Here is a 21,840-nt window from a genome sequence, read left to right as displayed (position 1 = left end):
CTGTTAAGAGATCGAATAGAAAGTTTGTAATATCTAGTTCGTTTTTATCTATTAGAGAAAGCTTGGCTCACTGGAACATTTGTTAACATCTGTTAGCTTCTTCATCTCTCTTAGTTATTCAGTTTGTCACTGATCATTTTTAGCAAGTAAGTTCAAAATGTATGCATGTTCTTATTAATGATTAATGAGTAATTACTGCATTACACTGATGAACCACATGCGTAACTGATTATGAAAGCTAAACTTTTCCTCTTTCTTATTTCGATCCATATTCAAAACATCATGCCAAGTTTTACTAATATGTGTTTTACTTATATGCCAACAGATATACAATATTTTATCTTGCTTGCATTTAGACAGCCAATATTCATTATGATATTTTCCTTGTTGATTATAACAGATTGTTGCAAAATAGCATTGAGACAACATTGGAAGGGAGGTGTTTTACAACAGTTGTCATATCATTAATGTTAAAGCAAGTAACAAGTAAAGTAAATAGCAATCATTACCACACTGCTGAGCATTTTTCTGCTGGGAAATTTTGGGTCCTGGAATTTGTATGTATTTTCCTTTTGAAATGCACCACCCACCGACATTGATCAAGAACAAGCACATCCCCTGGGGGAGGATGCTGCTATTAAGGTTTTACTAGCACAGGACACCACAAATACCTCCTCAGAACTGCTTGAGGAACACAACGAAACAGCCCAAGGCATTGATCCAGCCTCCAATCTCTGCAAATCTTAATGCAATCGAGGGGGTACAATCCTGAGCCACAGAGGCCCTGCCTGACAAGACGCAAGACGTCAAGCATTGGCTGCAAACGTCCAGGTGGGACCGTCTGTGCTGTTCTGGTCCAATATAAGCAATATACCCACCCAGCAGATGGTTTTAATGATGTGGCTGTTCAACATAGTATGCGTAGTCAATCAAATCTGTGTGTGTATACACTGTGGGTATGTGTGTGTGTACACACACTGTTAGAAAGGGAGAGAGCAAGAAAACAGTAAGATCTTTCTATCTAGTTTAGTAAGTCACATGAGAATTATACAGCTTATTTCTTTATACTTAATAAAAATTGCATGTGTGTGCATGTGCACATGTGTAACCATCACAGTGAATGATTAAGGAATGGAAGTAGAGGACCTAAGGACTAACAGATTGGGTCTGATTTTCTCTCTGATTGCACAGTGACCGGCTAAAGGCTGTCTAGTGTGCTTGCATGCAATTGGCCTGCTATAATGTGCTTCCGGCCTTCAATGACATAGAGTTAACATGGGGGTAGTAGAACGTGACTCATCATATCTGAGCTACTGAGCACATGTCTCTGAAGGCTTGGCTGCTTTGTGTATTTTTATTTAAATTTCAAAAGTTGTTTTTCTTTGTTACTGCTTCAATATTCTGCTCCAGCTCTGACCCTCCACACTGTAGTTACCAAACTGCATGTGTGCAGTTCAAAATCAGAATAAATGGGGCAGTAGTTTAGCTCACTGGGATGTGGGGAAAAAAAGCCTGTGGGATTGGCACATATACCACAGAGGAGAGCACAGATATTGGGGCAAGGTACTATAAATGGAACCTGGAGCTTTCCTTAAGGTTTAGGGCCACAAATGTGCCTCGCTATAGTACATTGACCGCATTTTTATAATGTTTCTCTGCAGGGAAAGTTTCACTACACTGCATAAAATACTGCATCATGGGGACACTAATATACTTTGGAAATGTATAGAAAGAAATCTTGGCTATATATAAAACATTAGTTTGACGGAAAAAACTGGGAAAGCACCTGATATCAACACCCTCGGGCACAGATTCTGATAACCTTAGAGGAATCAATACTGTACTATTTCCAAAAAGGCAGCAATGCATATGACATCATTAATAGCACAGTTTGTCTCCTTGATTGTAAAGATTAAAAGATGATAAATACTATTACTATGTAATACCAGTCATTTAGAGACATGATGCTACTTAATACCTTGCATTAAGAAAAAGAAAGAAAAAGAAACAAACCTTAACTGAGCTCACTTCATGTTATTGACTTTTCATGTCAACCTTCCTGAGGGATTAATGGAGCAAAATAAAATGGAAAAGAGTGACACAAAAGGTTTGTGACAGTGTATGCTTCGGAATGGAAATCTATGTGTTCCTTTCGCAGAGCAAGAGTCCCTTGGCGACTGTGCCCGATCCACCCTGATTTCATGGTTTGTCAATTCCAGGATGGAGTCATTCCAGATGGGAAGAACTCTCAGCTAAACGATGTGAGGACTTGACTTGAGAAGGCCAGAGGGGAGAGGCACAAAGTTTAACATATTAACCTGTGAGACCTCAATTAGGATGAAGGCTGGCCTCTATCTGAGTCATACAGTATACTTGTGGAAACAGATACAGTCCAGCAGAATGCCAAATCATCATATACAAATAAACCATAAGTGCACCTATCAGGGAATCTCCATTCCATTCATTTGCACTAAACATTTCTGGGTTAGCCCATAATGACTTCTTAAAGTATCATTTGACATTCTTCGGCCATAATATTGTAATTATGGAAATCTTCTTGCAACAAACCGTCACATGCCTAAAATGACACATGCAATTTTCAGGTAATCGAGAAGTGGGCATCACGTCTTGCCGCCTCACTCTACCCCAGCAGCACCCATCAAGCAGTATTTGCGGGGGTGATAATGTGCCTGATGTGAGCTCTCTCTCTCCTTGTGTGTTATGTGTAAAAAAGGGTAACTTGACCGCTGTGACGTGACAACGTCTGCAATTCATGAGTAAAAACAACTTGAGCCAAGCAGACACGAGCTCTTTTTCATCCTCACTGCGTTCAGGAGAGACTCTATCACCTGCAAAAACTTTGATAATTGTGAGTTAGGAAAAAAACATTAAACACAATCTCTGAACTTCACCAAGTCATAAAAGTTTGATTTCATTCCCACATGAGCGGCCAGAGCAGCCATTTCATCTCAGCCGACATAATGTCAGTTTTTAAAACTCAAGTCAAAATCCATTTTTACAGACATCGGTCAAACGCAGTTAGCACCCACCAAACTTAATGATGCAGTTTTATTGATTTCTATTGCTGTATTATTTCTGTTTTACTTTTCCCACACAGCTTTTCTTTTCCACACTTAATATTTTTGGTGACAATATTGCAGTATTATTTCCTACATGCTGTTGTTTTTATGACACCATATGTCCTGCCATTGCACTATTTTCCTCTACTGGGATGCTTGTTGCACAGAATAGTTTTACATCCATAAAAATTATTACTGCGGGAAGATTATCGCTGTCCTCTCTCTCACTCTCGCAGTTCAGTCACGCACCCGTCGTAAATTACGTGCGCATCAATATTTCAGACTAATTAATAAGCCTCTGAGAGCAGGGTTATTGCTAGCGTGGCCTATGTGCTACTGTGTCCAACTGTATTAAGTGAAGGACATGCTGATGAATCAATTATGCTTGTGTCCATTGGTGAAACTAAATGCATAGATGTTCAGTGGAAAAGGTCAAGAGCAGCTGCACTAGAGAGCAGCATGATTAATTTAATAAGACCCAGCCCTCTGGACCTACAGGTTACACAAAGAGCAAAGTGTTACAACACCACTGACCATTTCAGGAAAAAGAAAAGATTAACTCAACCTGCTGCCATGGTTACAGAGGCTAAAACCGATCAGTGGAGAAAGGACATTTTGGAGGTTAAAAGTTAGAGGCAAGACACTAGTGCAGTCGATAACAAGTGTCATAATGGAACGCCTGTGCCTGTTTGCTGTGCTGGGCTATTGTTGCTACTGAGGTACACACTGACTAAAACCAGCGCATCTTTCAGCAGTAATTTCAGCAACCTGGACAGTGCACACCACTGTCACTTTTCAGGTGTATTTAGAACCACAGTAAACACAGGGAGCATTGAATAAGATTGACTTTTTTTTTTATTATTCACACACACAAAAACATTGTTTCACGGGTTTCATGGCATTACTCCACAAGTTTTCAAATTCTCTGGTTAAAAATCATGCGGTATCCTGATGAACCTCAGGAGTTCTTAGGTAGGCTCCAAACATGATTCATAAGTTGTTCTCCCAAACTCAGAATTGAAGTTTATGAAGAAGAATGTGCAGAGAGAAACGCACCAGCCTCGCTCACGCTACACAACATGAATACAGAGACTGGAGGGAGGCAAGCCCACAAAGTGGATAAACTGAAACAAGACAGGCTCAATATAACAGTTCAGACAGTTTGACAGAGTATTTCCTGCTGTTTTCTATTTAAATAAATGTTTATTGATATATAAAATTTACTGTTCACAAAAATCATACCCAATTATTGATTTGCAATTAGTTTTGCAGGGATCCTAATGATAATGTTAGGTGTTAGAAATAGCTGCTGCCATGCATAATGGTCTCTTTTCCTGCTGCAAGCTGTTGCACTTTGTTGGCTGTCATTTGTAATCCAACTTTTTTTTTTTTTTTATCTCTGCCATTGTTCTTTGCTCTGTACTAGATAAGGAGTACAATTTGTGTGCCAATCTGCGAGCACACCGTGTTATTTTTAGAAAGCCTGCATCCATGCTGTCCTTTTCACCTCACGCCATATCTGTGCACCTTGGCTCTCCCTCTGTGTCTCACTACTTGAAAACCCCTTCTCTAAATAAAAGGAAAACAAAAAAAGGAAAGCAGCCTCTCAGTATGCTCTTTTTCTTTTCTGTTTTTTCCTTTTAGTTTATTTTCCATGGTAAAAGCCCATGTTCCAAGTTTTCAGGGCTTCATATCTGGAATTAAATCCATTACTAGCCTTTTTGGCTAGCCCTGCTCTTCTGTTGCATGAGAAGATGCTAAAGGATGATTATGTATTCAGCGGGCATATATCTATAGCTCGCATGCTCGCCTTTCTATAACTCGCTCTCCTCCCTCCTATCTTTCTGTGATGAATGACACCATTCTCAAAGCCTTTAACTAATTATTTTCCATTAATCCGAGTCAAGCGGCTGCTGTCATCGCTGCCAACTCTGAGCGCATCTTTCACAGACAGAAAAACCCACCAACCCACCTAATATGCACCAAACCAGGCAGCCCGTTACTGAAGGAGGTATAGAGGCAGCTAAACCTGGAGTGATGCTGGTGTTACCGTGGCAACAGGAAGAGTGACAGAAGGCTCTATGTGTGTGTAATTAAGCAGTTAGAGGAAATTGGCAGAAGTGACAATCACAGTTCACTTTTAAACTTCGCGAGGTGCGTCACATTTAACCGACAGGTAGAGAACTGTTACATAGTCAGATGCTTTTTTTAAATAACCGGTGGTTCATGTGAGCCTATTCAGATTAGAAAAAACAATGTAAAACTATACATAAAAATGGGGGTAAAGAACAAATGAAAAACAACCATATGCTGTATATCACTCATACTTTAGTAGATGCAGAATAAGCTGTTGAAAAAGTACTGTAAAATGTATATTATTGATCTGTTGCAACATAAAAGTATAATGAAAAAACTTAAATAGCTTTATATAAATCGGAATATTTTGAAACAATGCCTAAAAAATTAAAAAGAACCTGGCATCACTATACAAATATATGTGCATATAAATATGCAAAACTTGTGGGCCCGGGGTAAAACCTTGGCCGTGACCGTGGCCATTTCATAAGTGCAAAACAATTCACCTCCCACATCCAACTTTATAATCAATGATTAGCAATTAAAAAGGGTCAACTTTTAATTTTAGTGAAATAAAGGTGAGCACTGTTGCATCAGTGCATCAGTCTTTTGTGTTCATCTTTGCCACAAAAATCTAAATTACAGAACTCAGTTTCAGTCTACATTTCCCCCTGGTTGTCCATGTCCTACTCTTTATGTAGGACACCCTCGACTGGGTTAGTGTTTGCTAGGATATATGGTGTTCATGGTTACATTTAGGGTTAGGAAAAGTCTTCGGAGAAATAACACAAAGTCCCCCTAGGTGACGAAAAACAGTTTGTGGTGAAAAGAAGACTTACTCTGCCAACTCCTCCAGGCTCCGGTACACATCATCCTCATTCTCAGCAGTATCCTCCGATGGAAAAGGTCTGGCACACACGCACACACACATATGCAGACACAAACAAACAAACAAACAAAAGAAAAAACAGAAAGTGAGACAGAGTACAAAATGCTTTATCATTGCAACACCTCAGTGTTCCAGGTAGAAAAATAACTAGTCAGAAACGTCATGTTACATCTGTCAGGTTGCCACTCTTTGCTCCATCATTTCAACAGCACAGGGGCAGAATCTATTCAACAGAGGACCCCATCAGTCACAAACAACATTGTCAAAACACATCAACATACTGCTACTGGCAGATAAAAAAAGAAAAAAAAATCTGCCATCTTCCACCGACCAACCTTCTCAGGAATTCAGGAAGGAATACACTATTTTTTCTTCAGATGGCTAGGCAGGTGGCTCATATATCCTCTCACAGGGTTTTTGGACAGCTTGTCAAGGACCCTCAGGGGCAATGTAAAGGACAAAAAAATGACCAAGCTGAATGCAACCTTCACTGCTTACACGAATCAACTGATCCTATGCTGAAATTTCCCTTACCTGCAAACACTGTCAACAAACAATCCTCCAAAGGAGTAGCAGAATCAACTAAATCAATAACCAGCATATCTTTATCTTCAAGATTTCTGCCAACTTTACTCTTAAATGCATGATCAGTGTAGATCTCAAACGACCAACGCTGTTAAATATCCTTTTTTACAAAGAGCAGATTGTGACTGCTGCAGTTTATAGCCTATTAGCTTAATGCTGTGTACAACTGAAACCCATTAAAGTCACCGAGGTCATGATCAGTGCTAATCATCAAAACACAAATGGCAGAGAAACAGTTTGTGTATTATTACTACACACACTCTATACCCTAGGACAAACAGTAAACCGTATGTAAGTTCAAATCCATAACACTCATGTTGTTTTACAGCTTACATAAATACTACAATTATTATTATTATTTTAATACAATGATAACAGCTTTTAGAAAAGTAAAGCATGGCTTCTTTTTTGGTTTCCCAGAAAAAGCAGAGCACCAGAATTGGACCTTGGACCTCCATTTTATGCCACTGTAAGTGATTTTACTTGTAAGGCATCGCATTTTAGTTTCAGGTGAATCGCATGTTATTCCTCTTTCAACATTAAAGCTGTTCATGTGGTGATGAGGTATTGTTGTACAATTATGAGGCAATAAGCCTCACTTCTCTGTTTGCCTTTTTTAAAACGCTGAGAGTAGAATTAAAGCAGTTAACTCTACTGACATTTATTAAGTCATTTTCAGTTCAGTTAACTTAATTTTTAATTCTTTAACTGCTGCATCATTTCCCAAATCTGGGGTCAAGTATTTCTCAGCTCGTCGTAAATGAACAAATAAAGTGGTGGTTATTTTCATGCGGGAGAATTTAGGAATTAGAGTAGAGCACAAAAGGGAAATCAAATGAAAAAAATATCACTGTGAAGACTGAGAAGTGAGCTGGAAGCTGATGTGGACTCTTCAGTGATGATACAAGACAAGACCTTCAAAGCTCTCATAAAATCACTCTCCTCTCCATTGGCGCACAGCTTTGACTGTGTTTAATCCTATGATATGATCAGAAGAGTGAGACTCAGTTCCATGCCCTCCTAAAAAGCCAACTGAAGTGGACTGCGTCTCTGTAAAGCTGTGTGTATGTGTGACACCAGTAATTAGCCTTTGTGTAATTAGAATGTGTCAGCCATCAGGGTAATGAATGCTCAGCTAAACAGTCAAAGGTCAACTAACACACACGCACAATACTGCATGAGCCGCTTTGGTTTATTTATTCTGCTAACTGTTCCATGCTTAAGTGCTGTAACTTTATTAAAACGCATATTTTCAAAAGACAATTACAAGTACTACTAACACAAAAAACTGCCTCATCTGATTTATGTTACCTTCTCGCTAACTGTTATGAAGCACACAGGGCGCTTTCTCCGGAGTGCAATAACACACCCACATCTGAAGGCCCCCTCCAATGAAATGTGCATTATATTATAAGTTATTAATGGAGTCCCGCAGGGCAAAATTTAATTACATAGTAGTTTGTGGAGATATGCACTCGTATCTATCACCTCTGTGTTGTTTTGCGGAGCCAAGCTCTGTCCGGTGCTGCTGTTTTCATTTCTCTTAATGGTGCAACGAGGTACAATTGAACTATGTTCATAATTTCATCAGTACACCTCTGATGAGCTGTCTCTTGGCTATTCAGTGCTAGAAGGGAGGGGGGGGGGGGGGGGCTCGATTATGTGCACGGTTTCCAACTTTCACGCTTTAGGAGTGCGACACCTGCTTTCAGTCTTTGTCTCGCCTTCTCAAGCTGCTCAAACTAATCTCATTGCAAATAAAGCGAAGCCTCGGAGCGCATCCCTGGTGAAGAAAACTGCTACATGTTAAACAGAGGTTTTAGAGGGGGAAGAATGCAAGGCTTTTATTCCCCCTGCCCCAAAATTCAGCACCAACTGGTCTCCAGACTTCATAGAAAATGTTTAATCGAGGAGCACATTACCTTTGGAAAATGATTACAATTTCATGTCACTGACTCTTGCATCATTCATCTCATTTCACTGTTTTACTCCAAAATTGTAAAAATGCAATGGACACCACATTAATGGGAGCTGGTGAATAATTTGTGTTTAGAAAATGTTAAAGATTTGTTTTTTGCTTGCAGATATATTTTTAATTTTAGTTTTGCCTGTGAATGCATCACATATCTGCAGTAGTCTAATCATTAGTTAGTGGCCATCCACACTGAGTCATGAGCTTCATCACAGCTGTCCAGATGTTTTTCATTTTACTTCATTTTTTTTGTTGTTATCCAAAAAGAAAATAGAAGAAGAAACCTTACAGCAGTAAGACCTGGAGTCCCTACATGCAATGTTTGTCCTGGAAGAAATTCATTATTAAGCATACATATATATGATGAAAAGATGTATCAAATGTAGAATTTTATATATATATATATATATATATATATATATATATATATATATATATATATATATATACACACACATACATATATATAAAAATTTACAAATGTTATTAGACCATCACCCAACGTAACGTTTATGTCACAGCTGCACTAAATTTACAGTAATTACAAGAAACATATTATATGTTTCTTTAATGGTTAACCCACCAGTATCCGCAACCTCTTTAACCCAAATGTATCTATAATGCTAAAATATAATTATTGTTGTTACCCATGAAGTTACTGTGAAAGCAGTTATGTTTGTTTTTGGTTTTTTTTTACAGTTTTGCATCCCTGAACAGAAAAATTAGTCTTAATGCTTTTATGTTATGCTTGATTCATTTTTGACTTTTCATTTCTGACTCAAATTTCGGTATAAAAACACAAATTCAGTTCAGTAATTGCTGCAAGTTTTGGTTTGAAATACATTTTTCCCAGAGTTCTAAAATATCTGTCTTGTGTTTGTTGTTGTTGTTTTTTTATTTGAATAAGAGGTGCTCTAATAAATTTGTTAAGCACTGTATACTATATGTTTTTTTTTTATATTTATATTTTTTCTCATTTAAAAATACTTTGAAAAGAGACTAAAAGAGATTCAGTATTTTTGTAATTGTAGCTATGTATAACCAATGAATTCGGTGTCTTTATGTGTTTTTGCCTACTTTTAACCAGTGAGGTATTTATTTTTTATTTATTTGAATGCTTTTTAACTTTAATTCATTGCAGGTGAATGAGGAATTGGATGATTCAACTTGTGTAAATATTATAGTCGCTTTTGTTATTTGATTTGAAACATCTCATGGTCAAACCACAAGAGGTAAAAAATCTCTTTAAGCACAAAATAAGCATTGTTTTGCTTTGTGTTTTTGTTTTTCTTACTAAACATTTTTCATAAATCACAGAGTTCTCATCTTACACATTGCAGCTCTTCTTCCTTTCTCACTGAATTACATTACTGTAATGAACCCCAACGTCTTTGTGATCATGTCTAATTTATTCCACACTCTTCTGGTGTAATGGGAACTGTTAGTGCAGGTGTCCTGTACAAATCCGCAATGAGCCAGTCCCATTGATCCATTATTGTCAAACAGCAGAACAACAGTGTAGGTGTTGTGTGTGAAAGCAGCTCAAATGGTCAGCAATGGAAGCAGTTTCATGTCCCAGGACACGGCTTCATTTCTGCAGGGGTCGATAAATCGCTGGAGCTCCAGCAAGCTTCCGCACTTTGCTACTTATTGTACCATGCTTGTCTATAAATCTCCCCATTCTCCCTGTAAACCCACTGCTACAGTTTCATTTCCTGGAGAGGGGCAGTGTGTACAATCAGCATGTGAATAGGAGGGGTTTTTTCTTTTTTTTCTGTGAGTTGGATTCACAGCGCTTACAGAGAAATTAGCACATGCAGTACAGTCAAATGGTATATAAGAAAAACAGAAATGGACATGCAACATGGTGACTGTGTACTAATAAGGGTGATGTTCAGTGGTGTAAAGGGGCACAAAATAAGCACAGAAAGACAGACGAAGTGTGCTTTACTATTCCTTATAACCTAAATAACAATAGATAAGTTCATAAACTAATACATTTGTCAACAGGCAGATTTTGTTACTTTTAGACAGATGCAAGAACTTCCTGCTTCCCTTTGTTCTGCGTTTATGCTAAACTAAGCTAGCTAGCCATATTCTTCAGATTTTTAATTATCATAGAATATACATCGATATTCTAATGCAGTTCTCAGGAAGCAGAGATGGAGATGTCATCACCAATTCCTTATTTAGAAAGCAACTATGCTGTTTTGCCATTGTTACACACACCTCCTATTATCTTTGTTAACCTGCTCTGTCTCTTCTCTCTGTCATTTGTCCCTATAGCTGACTGGCTAAAGGATCTACATCTGCATATAAAGAGGGAGAATGTTGGACAAATTTTCACAGCAGTTTTTTTCCAACCTTTTGTATCATGCCTTGAATTTAAAAGGAAACTTCCAAAAGAATGCCTCATTTTGCAGATTTTGACCCAAAACAAAGGATTAAAAATGTTATGGTCTAGTTTTGGTCTCAGTTGCTTCTTCATTTAGCATATCTCGCAATTTTTCTATATTTTTCTGTAAGTCTTCTTTCAGGGAAGCTCCTTCTTATGCTTCGAGCTATGAATGCTTATCCATGAGCATGTAGCATATTTCAAACGATGATTACAGAGTCTGATTTTTATTTTTGTTTATTACACTGATTAATTAACTCAAGTCAAACTTGGGTTTTGGTGATCTGAAGAAAGAATTTGGGTAAATCTGATGAAATATTTGTGACTGCCTGGAGGGAAGCCATAAAACTTTCAGTTTTCAAACTTCTGCTATGATTAACCACGATAAATAAATCTTTAAAAAAAATGTATCAAACCAGGGCTTCTTGGCTTGTTAGGCAAATGTGCAAACCACCATGAAGCCACTATAATATTTAAAAAGTAAACATTCACAAATGTAAATACATTGCTTGTGACAATATCACACTGGAGGATCATTATTTTATGTCAGCTTCCTGATCAGATCAGTCTATGTGGTGATCTGAGGTGTCCCACACTCTATGACCTGATCCCTCAGAGGCCAGGAGATACTGTACACTCAAACAGCAGGGATCAGTGATGAATTAGGACACAAGCACAAGCGGGTTGAAGGTTACAGTAGGGTTAGCTGAGGATAGTGTGTGTGGGCGGTAGGGTGGCTGTCTGGAGGGGGCTGGGGGTGACAACAGGGCAGAGGATGATGCAGGCTTATACTGCAGATAAGCCGCAAGAAAGCCAAGGTCAACACGTATGACACACAAAAAGATGAGAACATGAGGCTTAAAAAAAAAAGAGGATTTGTAGTTTTGTTACTGAAGAAGACAACGTCAATCATGAAGGCAAGCAGAGTAAAATAGAAAATAAAAGGGGACCAGTTAAGGTTTTAGTGCTAAAAATATGTTTTAGGAGAGGGTTAAAATAATGCATCATCACATTTTAGATTTTGTTCTTTGCTAAATTGCCTGTTATGTGTAGAATTTGTTCCTGTTTCATCATTTGAATCTATGAAAAATGCCACAGATAACCACAATGCTTTTTTCATCAAGGTTCTTAAAGAGCTATTAGTCAAAATTTGGCAAATCTCAGTGCGGTGTGCAGTGTGTCTGAATAAAGTGAACGAGTGAAGGACAAAAGAAGAAGTGGCAGACCTAAAAAGTATCTACAACAGACGAACAGTATGTGAATGCCATATTCTTAAAAATAGGAAAATGTCCAGTAAAGACCTGACACAGGACCTGAGAGATACAGCTAGCCCTTCAGTTGATCTGTCTGTATGGAGGAGAGATACAACAGTGAGTGTCTACAGATGGAGGCTCTGTCATGGTTTGGGGCTGCATTTCAGTCAGTGGTGTTGGGGATACTGTCAAAATCAATGGAATAATGAATGTGGAAAAGTCCCATTAAAAATGTAAAACACATAAAAGCACTTAATGTCCTTCAAGTTGCATGGAGAACTGAAGAGGATATACAATAACGGTTCCCTAACAGAGTTCAGGATATGCTGAAGAATAAAGGTGGTCATACCAAATTTTCAGGCTTGTTAGAATGATACAAAGTCAGTAAATTCCATAAATGTTTAAATGTTCAATAAATCACTGCACCTATTTTCAATTTCCAAAATTTAAAGAAATGAGGGGTGACTATAGACAGAAATTACTCCAAAGGAAAATCAGCTGGTTCCAGGAAATGTGTGAAATACTGAGTGATTTTATCCAGAGTGCATCTCTGTGCAATTATGTGTCTGCATGGAGAAATAAAGCCTTAATGCCCGACTCTGGCTGGAATGCTGACACAGAAACAAAGACATGAACTACTGAGCTCTGATTACAGCGAACAGACAAGATCAATATGCTTCAACAAAAATCAAAGTCATGCCTGTGGCAATGTTATCAAACGATTAACACAATGAGGAACTTTCCAATCGGTCTACAGTTCAATGCATTGCCACAATGTGCTGTCTGTGCATGCACATTTAAGATTGTGGGGTTACCATCTGGACATCGAGCCCTCCAATCTGAGGAGCCTAAGCTGGAAAAGAGCTTTGAAATTGCTCTCTAAAAAAAAAAAACCTCCATTCCACAATATTCTTCTCAATCCAATTTCTAAAACAACCTTTCATGCACTGCTTTTGTTTGTGTGTAGCACAACTAATTCAGTCCAAATATATCAAGTCAAAACCCAGTCAAATAATGAAAGGAACTTTGTCATGATTTTTTTTCCTTAATGTCTTTTCTTAATATTGAGTCACCTATTACATTTTTTTAAATGACAAAACTGATGAAACCCCTGTTTGTGCCGTACTTAAGGGGGAAAAAAAATCAATGGTTTGCTACTCTGATAGTTCATTTTAATATTCACCTCGAACTCACCTGTGAAATGTAAATTTAAGTCACCACATCTACGGCTAGCATTTAGTATTAATTTTCTGCATTCTGGGGTTTTCTTTTCTTTTTTTAATGTTAACTATTCGGTTTTAGAGATGGTCTGAAGTGTTAGCTCTGAGGGAGTGAAAACAGTGTGCCACGATAAATCCTACCCACACTTATCGATACAGCTTAAAAACCTGTAAAAATAAAAAGGTAAAAGCACATCACAAGTATGTGACTTGCTTTTGCATGCACTCCTCATTGCTGAAGCTTGAAATGTTCTTGTGACTGTCATTTTCAATAATTACTTTTCAAGTCATTATATTCTACAAATTTACCATGGATAAGAAATATATTCATATATACATACTTGTTTAAACTAAATATATGACACAATGCTAATGACAAAAACAAAGCGCTGACTTAGAATCGAGACTAAGAAATATTTCTAAAAAGCTTGAGAGAAACAAAAAGACTTCTACTCGAGTGATAATTTATTTAACTGAAAAATAATAAAATAATAATATTAAAAACAATTAACTCTTTGTTATCTTTGCAAAAGTTTAAAAATGTCATTTTCTGTTCTGAGAATAGATCACATTGTTGAATTTTAACAAGCATCTTAGCAGTACTTTTAATTTCCAGCCACTTATCAAGACAACACTTTGTATTATGCCATTCCTCTTCTGACACATTCCCTTAGGATTTAGATGAGTGTACTCTTTAGTATCAATATTCTTTTGTTCTGGCCAACAGTGAAATGTGACCCTACTTAATAAAGTCATCTTTTAGTCATTGTGATGAAGTTCTCATTTGTTTTTGGGGAGTAGACTAAGAGGTCAGTACTTACTTTTAGACCAAACAGCTCTGGGTTACTAAAGGCAAATACCTACTGCTTACCTTTCAAGCTTTTCTTTTCTGTCTGCTTTTGCACTACGACTACAGTAAGACGTCTGAAGTGATATAATTCAGAGTATGCATCGATTCTTAATTTTATTCTCTTGTAATAGTTTTTTTCATCCTGTTCAGGTTCCCTCTGTATTTATCCACTGCCTGGTTGATGCCTTGCAGTAAGTTAAGGGGGACGGTAGTGAATATTTTCATATTTCACTGAAACAAAAGTAAAGTTTAATAAAGCATGTGTATTCAAAGTGCCGTTGTTAAATTTATATTAAAGTAGACTAAAGTCTGGATCAGTCACATCATGCCTACATCACCCAAAGGCACAGTTATGTTAAGAAAAGACATAGTGCAGAAGTTAATTTGTCTTTAAAAACGTAGCTACAGAATCTACGATAGTCCCAGTTATAGCAGAGAAAAGAGGTACGACCTCCAAAACTATCTAGAACTGTGACTTTAGCATTGTGGTGGCTGATCAATCAGTTAAAGGGCAAACACTCCAAAAATAGTGAAACTCAAAAAACTGAAAAGTTACTAAAAGTAAAATAAGTTGAGAATAAAAAGTCCTATTATTTACAATAAGGTCAAATGAGCATTGATTTTGACACCTCACAGCAAAATGGTCAGCATGTACAAGCAGTGAATTAGCCAGCAGTCAGCGGGTTATGTTGCCTTTATTAATGTCAGGGGACCTGCTTTCTCTCTGTCACTCTCTCGCTCCCTGTTTCCTTCCCCTCTCTTCATTTCCTGGCACAGCTCCTAACGGCTGTGCTCCATCAACTCATTACTCAGACAGATAAAATGTCTTTTTATGTGTTGCCGGCGAGCCACCGAGCTCCAAGCAGATCAAGCAAATGACGAACTTAGGAGCCCATTCCAATAAATGGGGAGAACTCTCTCAACTTCGCCATTACTTGAGACTAAAAATGACTACTCTTGCATGGAATGAAGTATTCTGACTGCGAACGACACAGCGCTGTCTGAGTGACAGATGGGAATGTATTGTCAGTCATTTCTGTCCTGCATGATAATGTGGAGGTTGAATGCTGCTGCTAATTGCCTAAAATGTAAATTGAATTTCAAATGAGCAGCAGACGTTAATAGCTACATCTATTTTAAAATAGGCTGGTAAGAAAGTGTGGAATCGTTCCAAATGGCTTCTTTGACTCTGATATTTGGAAGTGCTTCAGCTGTCTAAAAGACAAATGAGAGAGAAATGAGACTCATACCTGATGCCTTTGATTTGTGCAATGCTGTGGTGGGAGATCCTCGACAGAGCGGAGATTACCTGAAATAAACAAAGACATGAAACTTAGAACAATTAAACTACAAATTTCTTTCATCTTTACTTTTATGTTTGAAGACCTCTAATGAACTAAACATTCAGTTACAGTTACAGTAACCACAGATTACAGTAACTGACTCATGATGTCATCTTAAAAGTCTGTGATCACACTGAATACCAGAACACAACCAGTTTGTTGACTTCCCAGTAACCAGTTTCGTGTCCCTTAACATTTGATTCCATGAAAATCAGCCATAAGTCTCTGTGCTGCATGTAACAACTCTGTTACAACAAGCCTACTTAGTAATACGTTTCACTAAGTAGTAAACCATATTACTAAACACTGACTTATGGAGTGTCCTTGAGCACAACATATCTGAGATATGGGAACGTGTGGCCTACGGGCTCCTCGCTCCCTATTTTACATAAGCATCCTCTCTTGAGCATTTGTAGAATGACTGTAACTCAGGGGTAGTGCAGGTCATCTGCTAACTGGAAGGTTGGGGTTTTGATCCCTGGCTTCTCCAGTCTACATACTGAAGTATCTTTAGACAAAATATTGAACCCCAAGTTTCTCTGTGATGTTCTCATCAGACTGTGAAAGTGTAGGAATGCTAGATAGAAAATGGTAAGTCTTGGGTGATTGAGGCATGTTGTATAAAGCGCTTTGAGTATACAAGTAGAATAGAAACGCACTATATAAGAACCAGTCCATTTACCACTTCAGTGGTGTCAGAGGAAAAGTTAGCACAGTGCTCCATATTTCAACTTTTGTTTTTGTGTTATGGCATTTTGTTGTGAAGCACTTTGAAATGTGCTTTACAGATAAAACTTTACTTATTTATTGAATTTAAACTTTACCAGCTGGCTGTGAAATGCTTTGTTTTCATACCGCTACACCTTTACCCCCAATGTACAAGGCTGTATCCACCACTTTCTGTAAAACACAAGCATCACATACATTTACAGCTATCTCCTTTTCTTGCAATACATTCTGATATGCTACTAAGAATTCACCATTAAGACACCTTCATTGAATCTCTGCATAATATTGTCGAAAGCAGTCGTCTAACACTAAAGCAGCTCCAGACGGCTTCATTATACTGTGTTCCATTTTTGTTTCTTGTTATGCACCACGTAATTATTCTAATAATAAATCAGAATTGAAAGACTTATGATTTATGATGTAAGCGATTGATCGTCTGTGGCCATTTCGATGGATTTTAACAGACAGGCTCCAGAAAGAAAAAAAAATCAAAGGCAACAACAGAAAAAGAAAAGTAAAAGACACCAGAGGGGAAGAGCCACTCGCATTTACATCGTATATGCTGCAGTTAAACAAAACACACTCCTCGCAGCTCCTCTGTTCTTTGAGGGTGATTATCGAACATTACTTGAGCGTTTCTTAGCAACCCCTCTCATGCGTATGCAGCTCCACACAGGACTGTGTGTAAACATAATGCAGGCCACCATGTTAATAGTAACATTCAAAGACATGCGGTGCAGAGCCTCGGCTAGGTGGCTGGTAGCTTTTTTTGTAAAGCCTCCATACTTATTAGCTTTTTATTTTTAAACGCTCAAATGTGTCTGTGCATGCATTTAAGTTGATTTGTTGCTGCTTATGAGTCACACGCAAGTGGGCTTACAGCTAAGGACTGCAGATGGTGCACTTGCAGGCCCTACAGAGGCTAGTTCAGGAAGATGAGGACCACCGCCCCAAAACACATGCACGCACACAGACACACTCACACACAAAAAAACACAACCCCCTGTCTCCTATGCCTCATTACCCACTCCTGGGTGTATTTCGGGTTGTAACACCGTGGCAATGCCAGATGTCTCCTCGACAGGGAGGACAAAATTGTTCTTTGGCAGGTGTGCCATCGACAGCATCTCATCAGATTCCCTCTTCTCTAAACACACAATGTGGCACCTCAACGCCTTTAGTATTTAACATTCAACTTGAGCACATGTTAATGGCTGTTATGAAGCAAAGACCATCAATTTCGAGCTGTGGAGTGCTTGTGTTGAAGTGCTGTTGTCCACTCTCTCTATTCAAGGTGTTCTTGTCTTTAACATAATCAGTTACACGAAGTGCATATATGTCACATTCATTTACATCAAACCACTCTAGAGGGGGAATCCTTTTATTCAACCAGATAATAAGAGGTTATTTCTCTGAGCTGCTAAAGACCTGCGTAATGGAGTGTTTTTGTCGTGCTTAATAGTTTCAACACAGGGTCAGTCTAACATTATATACCTTCTTTACATATAGATTAGTAATTAAAGGAAATTAAAGGAAAGACACTGCAGTGTTAGGCCACCACATGCTGCCTGACCAGCTTCAATTCAAGTTGCTGTTGAATGTCTCCATCAGTCTACTGACAGGCAGAAGCATTGTTTTAAAAGATCCCTAATTTAGTATTTTAATCATGATGGTGGAGATGTCTTGCTTCTTTGCTGAAATTTCCACATGGATATTCAGCTTGTTAGAGATCTGGCCATTGTCTTTTTACTCATCTATACGGTGTTTTGGTGATTTTGCCAAGGTTGCATAATCAGAAACGAGTTGTTGTGACTGCAGGATGCAAAGGGCAAAGCTTCAATTATTATGGCTGATTATCACCAAAAAGCCTAAAAATGGCATTCGGGACAGTGTTAGTTTGTTTACAGGATAAAAGCGATTACTGAGAACAACTATGGATTGAGTTTTCAGAGACTACAAAGATAACAGTATGGCTTCTATAGTGTGAAGGTCCCCTTTATGAAGAGACTAAGGGATAATATTTTTGTTTTAACTTGACACCTATTTGTTTACTGTAAATAGAGATGGAGGCAAAAAAGGAAAAAGAGACAGATAAAGATGTGGAAAGAAGCAAGGGAGTAGATAGGAAAGATTACTATGTGTCTTTGTTTCAGGTGTCTGTGTTTAGGGTATTTAAGAAATCACTGAGGATAAATCCATTGTGCTGCTTGGTGGCATTTTGCCCACTTGGCAATGCTGCAGGAAGGGAACGCATCTGGCAAACTGCCCCATCATCATTATTGAGAGTTTTTTTGGTCTTATGAGCCTACATATTCTTTGTTGAAGGGTGAGAGACAGATGACAAAATTTAAAGACAGAGCAAAGACAAAAATGTAAAATGCGAATGAAACAAGAGGATGAACGGGTGTACGCGCTTGGCATTTAATAGCAATTAATATTTCATGCTGCCTGCCGTGATCAGCTGCACTCAGATCTGGCTAAACACAGGTGCCTCGAGCCAGGTTTGCCCAGGTTCAAAGGATAGCAGAGCCACTGGCTTCGAGCCAGAGAGGTCACAGCAGGGCCAGAGCCCGTGTGGCCTGAGGAGATTGTGTGCCAGCACTGAGCATGCTAGCGTGACTTTCACACATCACAGGGTAAAGTCTATTAATATTAAATCTCAAGTTTCCTCAACATGAGGAAGTTTGTTCTCTTTTCTTAGTTCATGTTGGCTTCACACATCATAATACGAAAAATATGTTCTCAGTACTCGGAGCCATGGCAGCTCGTGACTCACGCTAGCTTTGGTAAGAAATGCTAATTTGCAATCTGTTTTCAGGGCAGCTGAAGGAATGAAAAACTGTTCTCATGTACTGCTTATAATGAGTATTATGCTTCTTATTAATCTATTTAATGTACAGTTATTGTTTCACTATTGATGTCAACACATCACAAAGCTGTAGGACTATAAAAGGAATACAAGGGATACTGAAAGGATAACTTCAGGGGAGCATCCCTTTAATAGCTGGTCTTTTTAAAACCCTTTCTTTTTCTTCTTCTCCTTCATTTTTTTTATGAAACAGACTTGTTTTATCTCTTTTATAAGGTTACTGCTTCCAGCCTTTGCTCAAAGGTTGCTTGTCAGTCTCTCTTACTTTCTTCTCTTTGCCCATGTTTCTGTTTTCCATTCTACCTCTAATACACTCTCTTCAGCCGCTTCTGATCCTTTAGTTCAGTCAAAGCCTTTGAGTCCGCGCACATTATTAATTCCCCTCTCATCTTGTACTCCCTGGGGGATCCTAACTCTACTGCTCGCTAGAGAAAAAAGCCTCTTTTGCCCCTCTAGGAATATGGAAAATACAAGTCACATGATGGAGTAATATTGCAGGTTTTTAAAGCCCCGAAACCATGATCTCGCCTTTAATCAGCACCCCCAACAAGCCCCTGGCATTCCCTAACCCATGGGTGACCCTTATTGTCCGACAAGATGAATGCAATTGAGGATGCACGTTAAGTCTCACAGCCTCAACTTGTGCTCACGGTTTTCTGCGCATGACTGAAATGTAACGTTTATAGCCCGTTTACTGCATAGGAAGGTGCATGTGTGTATGTGTGGAGGAGAGAGCAGGGAAGGATGGGGGAGAGGGGATAATGGTTGCATCTGTGGACTGTGGACTGAAGCCAAGTGTTTGCAAACACACCGACCTTACATGTCTCCAGACTCGCCACATGTGGCCTGTGTCCCAGCTGGGCGCCAAGCGACACTGCATGCGACCACCCTGCAGCCAATCAAAAGACCTGCACAACACGGGTTCCCCCTGGCAACCGGGGCTCGACTAAATTTGCATGGTCATCAGTTACCGCACTGATCAAATCAAAACTGCAGCCATATGCTATTAACAGTCGGAGGGTGTGGCTGTGATCTGATTAAGATCTGAACACAAGAAGACAGTCCGTCACAAACACACACACACCCCTTTGCCAATTATATTTAGATCTGATGAAGTTATGACATGATTATATGTCTGTGAAAGTTCTGATTATATCTTCTGCTGCAAATCAGTGCAAGTATTGGAAGCTATCCAGCAAAGGGAAAGAATTAATTAAAAATTCAGGACATTACTTTTATTTTTCTCTTTTCTCTCACTGGGCTCCTGCTCAAACAGCTAACTCCCTAATAGTGTGATATATTTATGAAGGATTCACACTTTGATTGGACAGCATTGCTATGCTCATGCCAGTCTGCCTAAGTTGTAGGCAAAAACCAAAAGGGGCACAGAGTGGGAGAGCTGAGAACAGATGGCTGAGTGGGAACCCTGTGTGCCCATCAATAATAGACACACAAAGTAGGGAAAGCAGAGTCTGTGTGTGTGTGTGTGTGTGTGTGTGTGTGTGTGTCTCCATTCAACTGTCCCACTGCCTCTGGGAGTTTAAGCATTTTACAAACCTCCTCTTATCCCCTGCCTCCTATCCTCTCCCCACCTCCACCTTTGCCTTTTTGTTCTCTTTTACATTTTCTACACAATTCACAGAAAATTCTCCTGAAAAGCTTCCGTCACGTATCCCATATATGAGTGATAAACACCAGTGTGCAGTACACACACATAACTTAAAGGCCCAAAAGAGTTGATTACTTTTTTATTGCATAGGGGCTCTGTGTACACAGAACAATAAAAAAGAATAATAAAGAATAATAAAGAAGAAATAAGTTAACTTCAACTCAAACATCCAAAACTACAACTGAAACAAACTATATAAATAGAAATACTATGGAGGAGGAAAGGGCATTAAACCAGTTATAAATCAAGCTGAGCCCAACAATATTGGGTAACAGCCTAATTAAGCAGGCTAGAAAGTAAACACTTATTCTCAGCTAACAGAAGTGCACTGATGGCAATAGTCTGCTACAATCCATGCTCTTATGCAGAAGAAAGCAATACAAGTTATCTAAATATTTAAATGAAACAAGAATTCAGAAACACATCAAGGATATTTCTATATATCAAGAGCATTAAGAATGCCTGTACACATGCTTTTTCGCGCAATTACCATTCAGCCAACCATGTTAAAGCGGCGCAACACATATAAATCAAGTCAATACAAGTTGGAAGCTTCAATTAATTTCCATACCAAACATTAGAATGATGGAAAATGTGATCTGACAGTGGAATGTTTGTTGGTGCAAGATTGCCTGGTTCATCGCGCATTCCTGAAAATGCTTATCTCTCAGCATTTTACACACATAAAGAGTAAACTCTATAAACAGTTAATGATGTGAAAAGCAACAACAAAACATAACCAACCGTTCTCTGGGCGAAAGTACCTTGTCAATAAGAGGTAAGATAATTGCGAGACTGAATGGTGCTGATAGAGTACCTCAGTTAACCACTCTGTGCAACTCTGCTAAGTAGATAAGCATCCCAGAATGCACATAATGTCCAACATTGAAACAGATGGTTGATAAGAGTT

At 38.6% G+C, this 21,840-nt stretch overlaps 1 protein-coding gene across 15 annotated transcripts in view; it reads right to left on the bottom strand.

Moving 5' to 3' along the window:
- Positions 1 to 21,840, bottom strand: part of vav2 (vav guanine nucleotide exchange factor 2) — a 213,041-nt gene that overhangs the window by 52,954 nt on the left and 138,247 nt on the right. For all 15 annotated transcript variants that reach the window (XM_085165892.1, XM_085165895.1, XM_085165893.1 and 12 more), the window contains exons 3-4: positions 15,571 to 15,629; positions 5,996 to 6,064 (exon numbers count right to left, since the gene is read on the bottom strand). In XM_085165892.1, the coding sequence (XP_085022018.1) occupies positions 5,996 to 6,064; positions 15,571 to 15,629 (128 nt within the window). The remainder of the gene's footprint in view (positions 1 to 5,995; positions 6,065 to 15,570; positions 15,630 to 21,840) is intronic.

This window comes from Neolamprologus multifasciatus, chromosome 7, assembly GCF_963576455.1.
Source record: "Neolamprologus multifasciatus chromosome 7, fNeoMul1.2, whole genome shotgun sequence".
NCBI classification, from domain to species: Eukaryota; Metazoa; Chordata; class Actinopteri; order Cichliformes; family Cichlidae; genus Neolamprologus; species Neolamprologus multifasciatus.
This window is presented reverse-complemented; position numbering and strand designations above follow the sequence as displayed.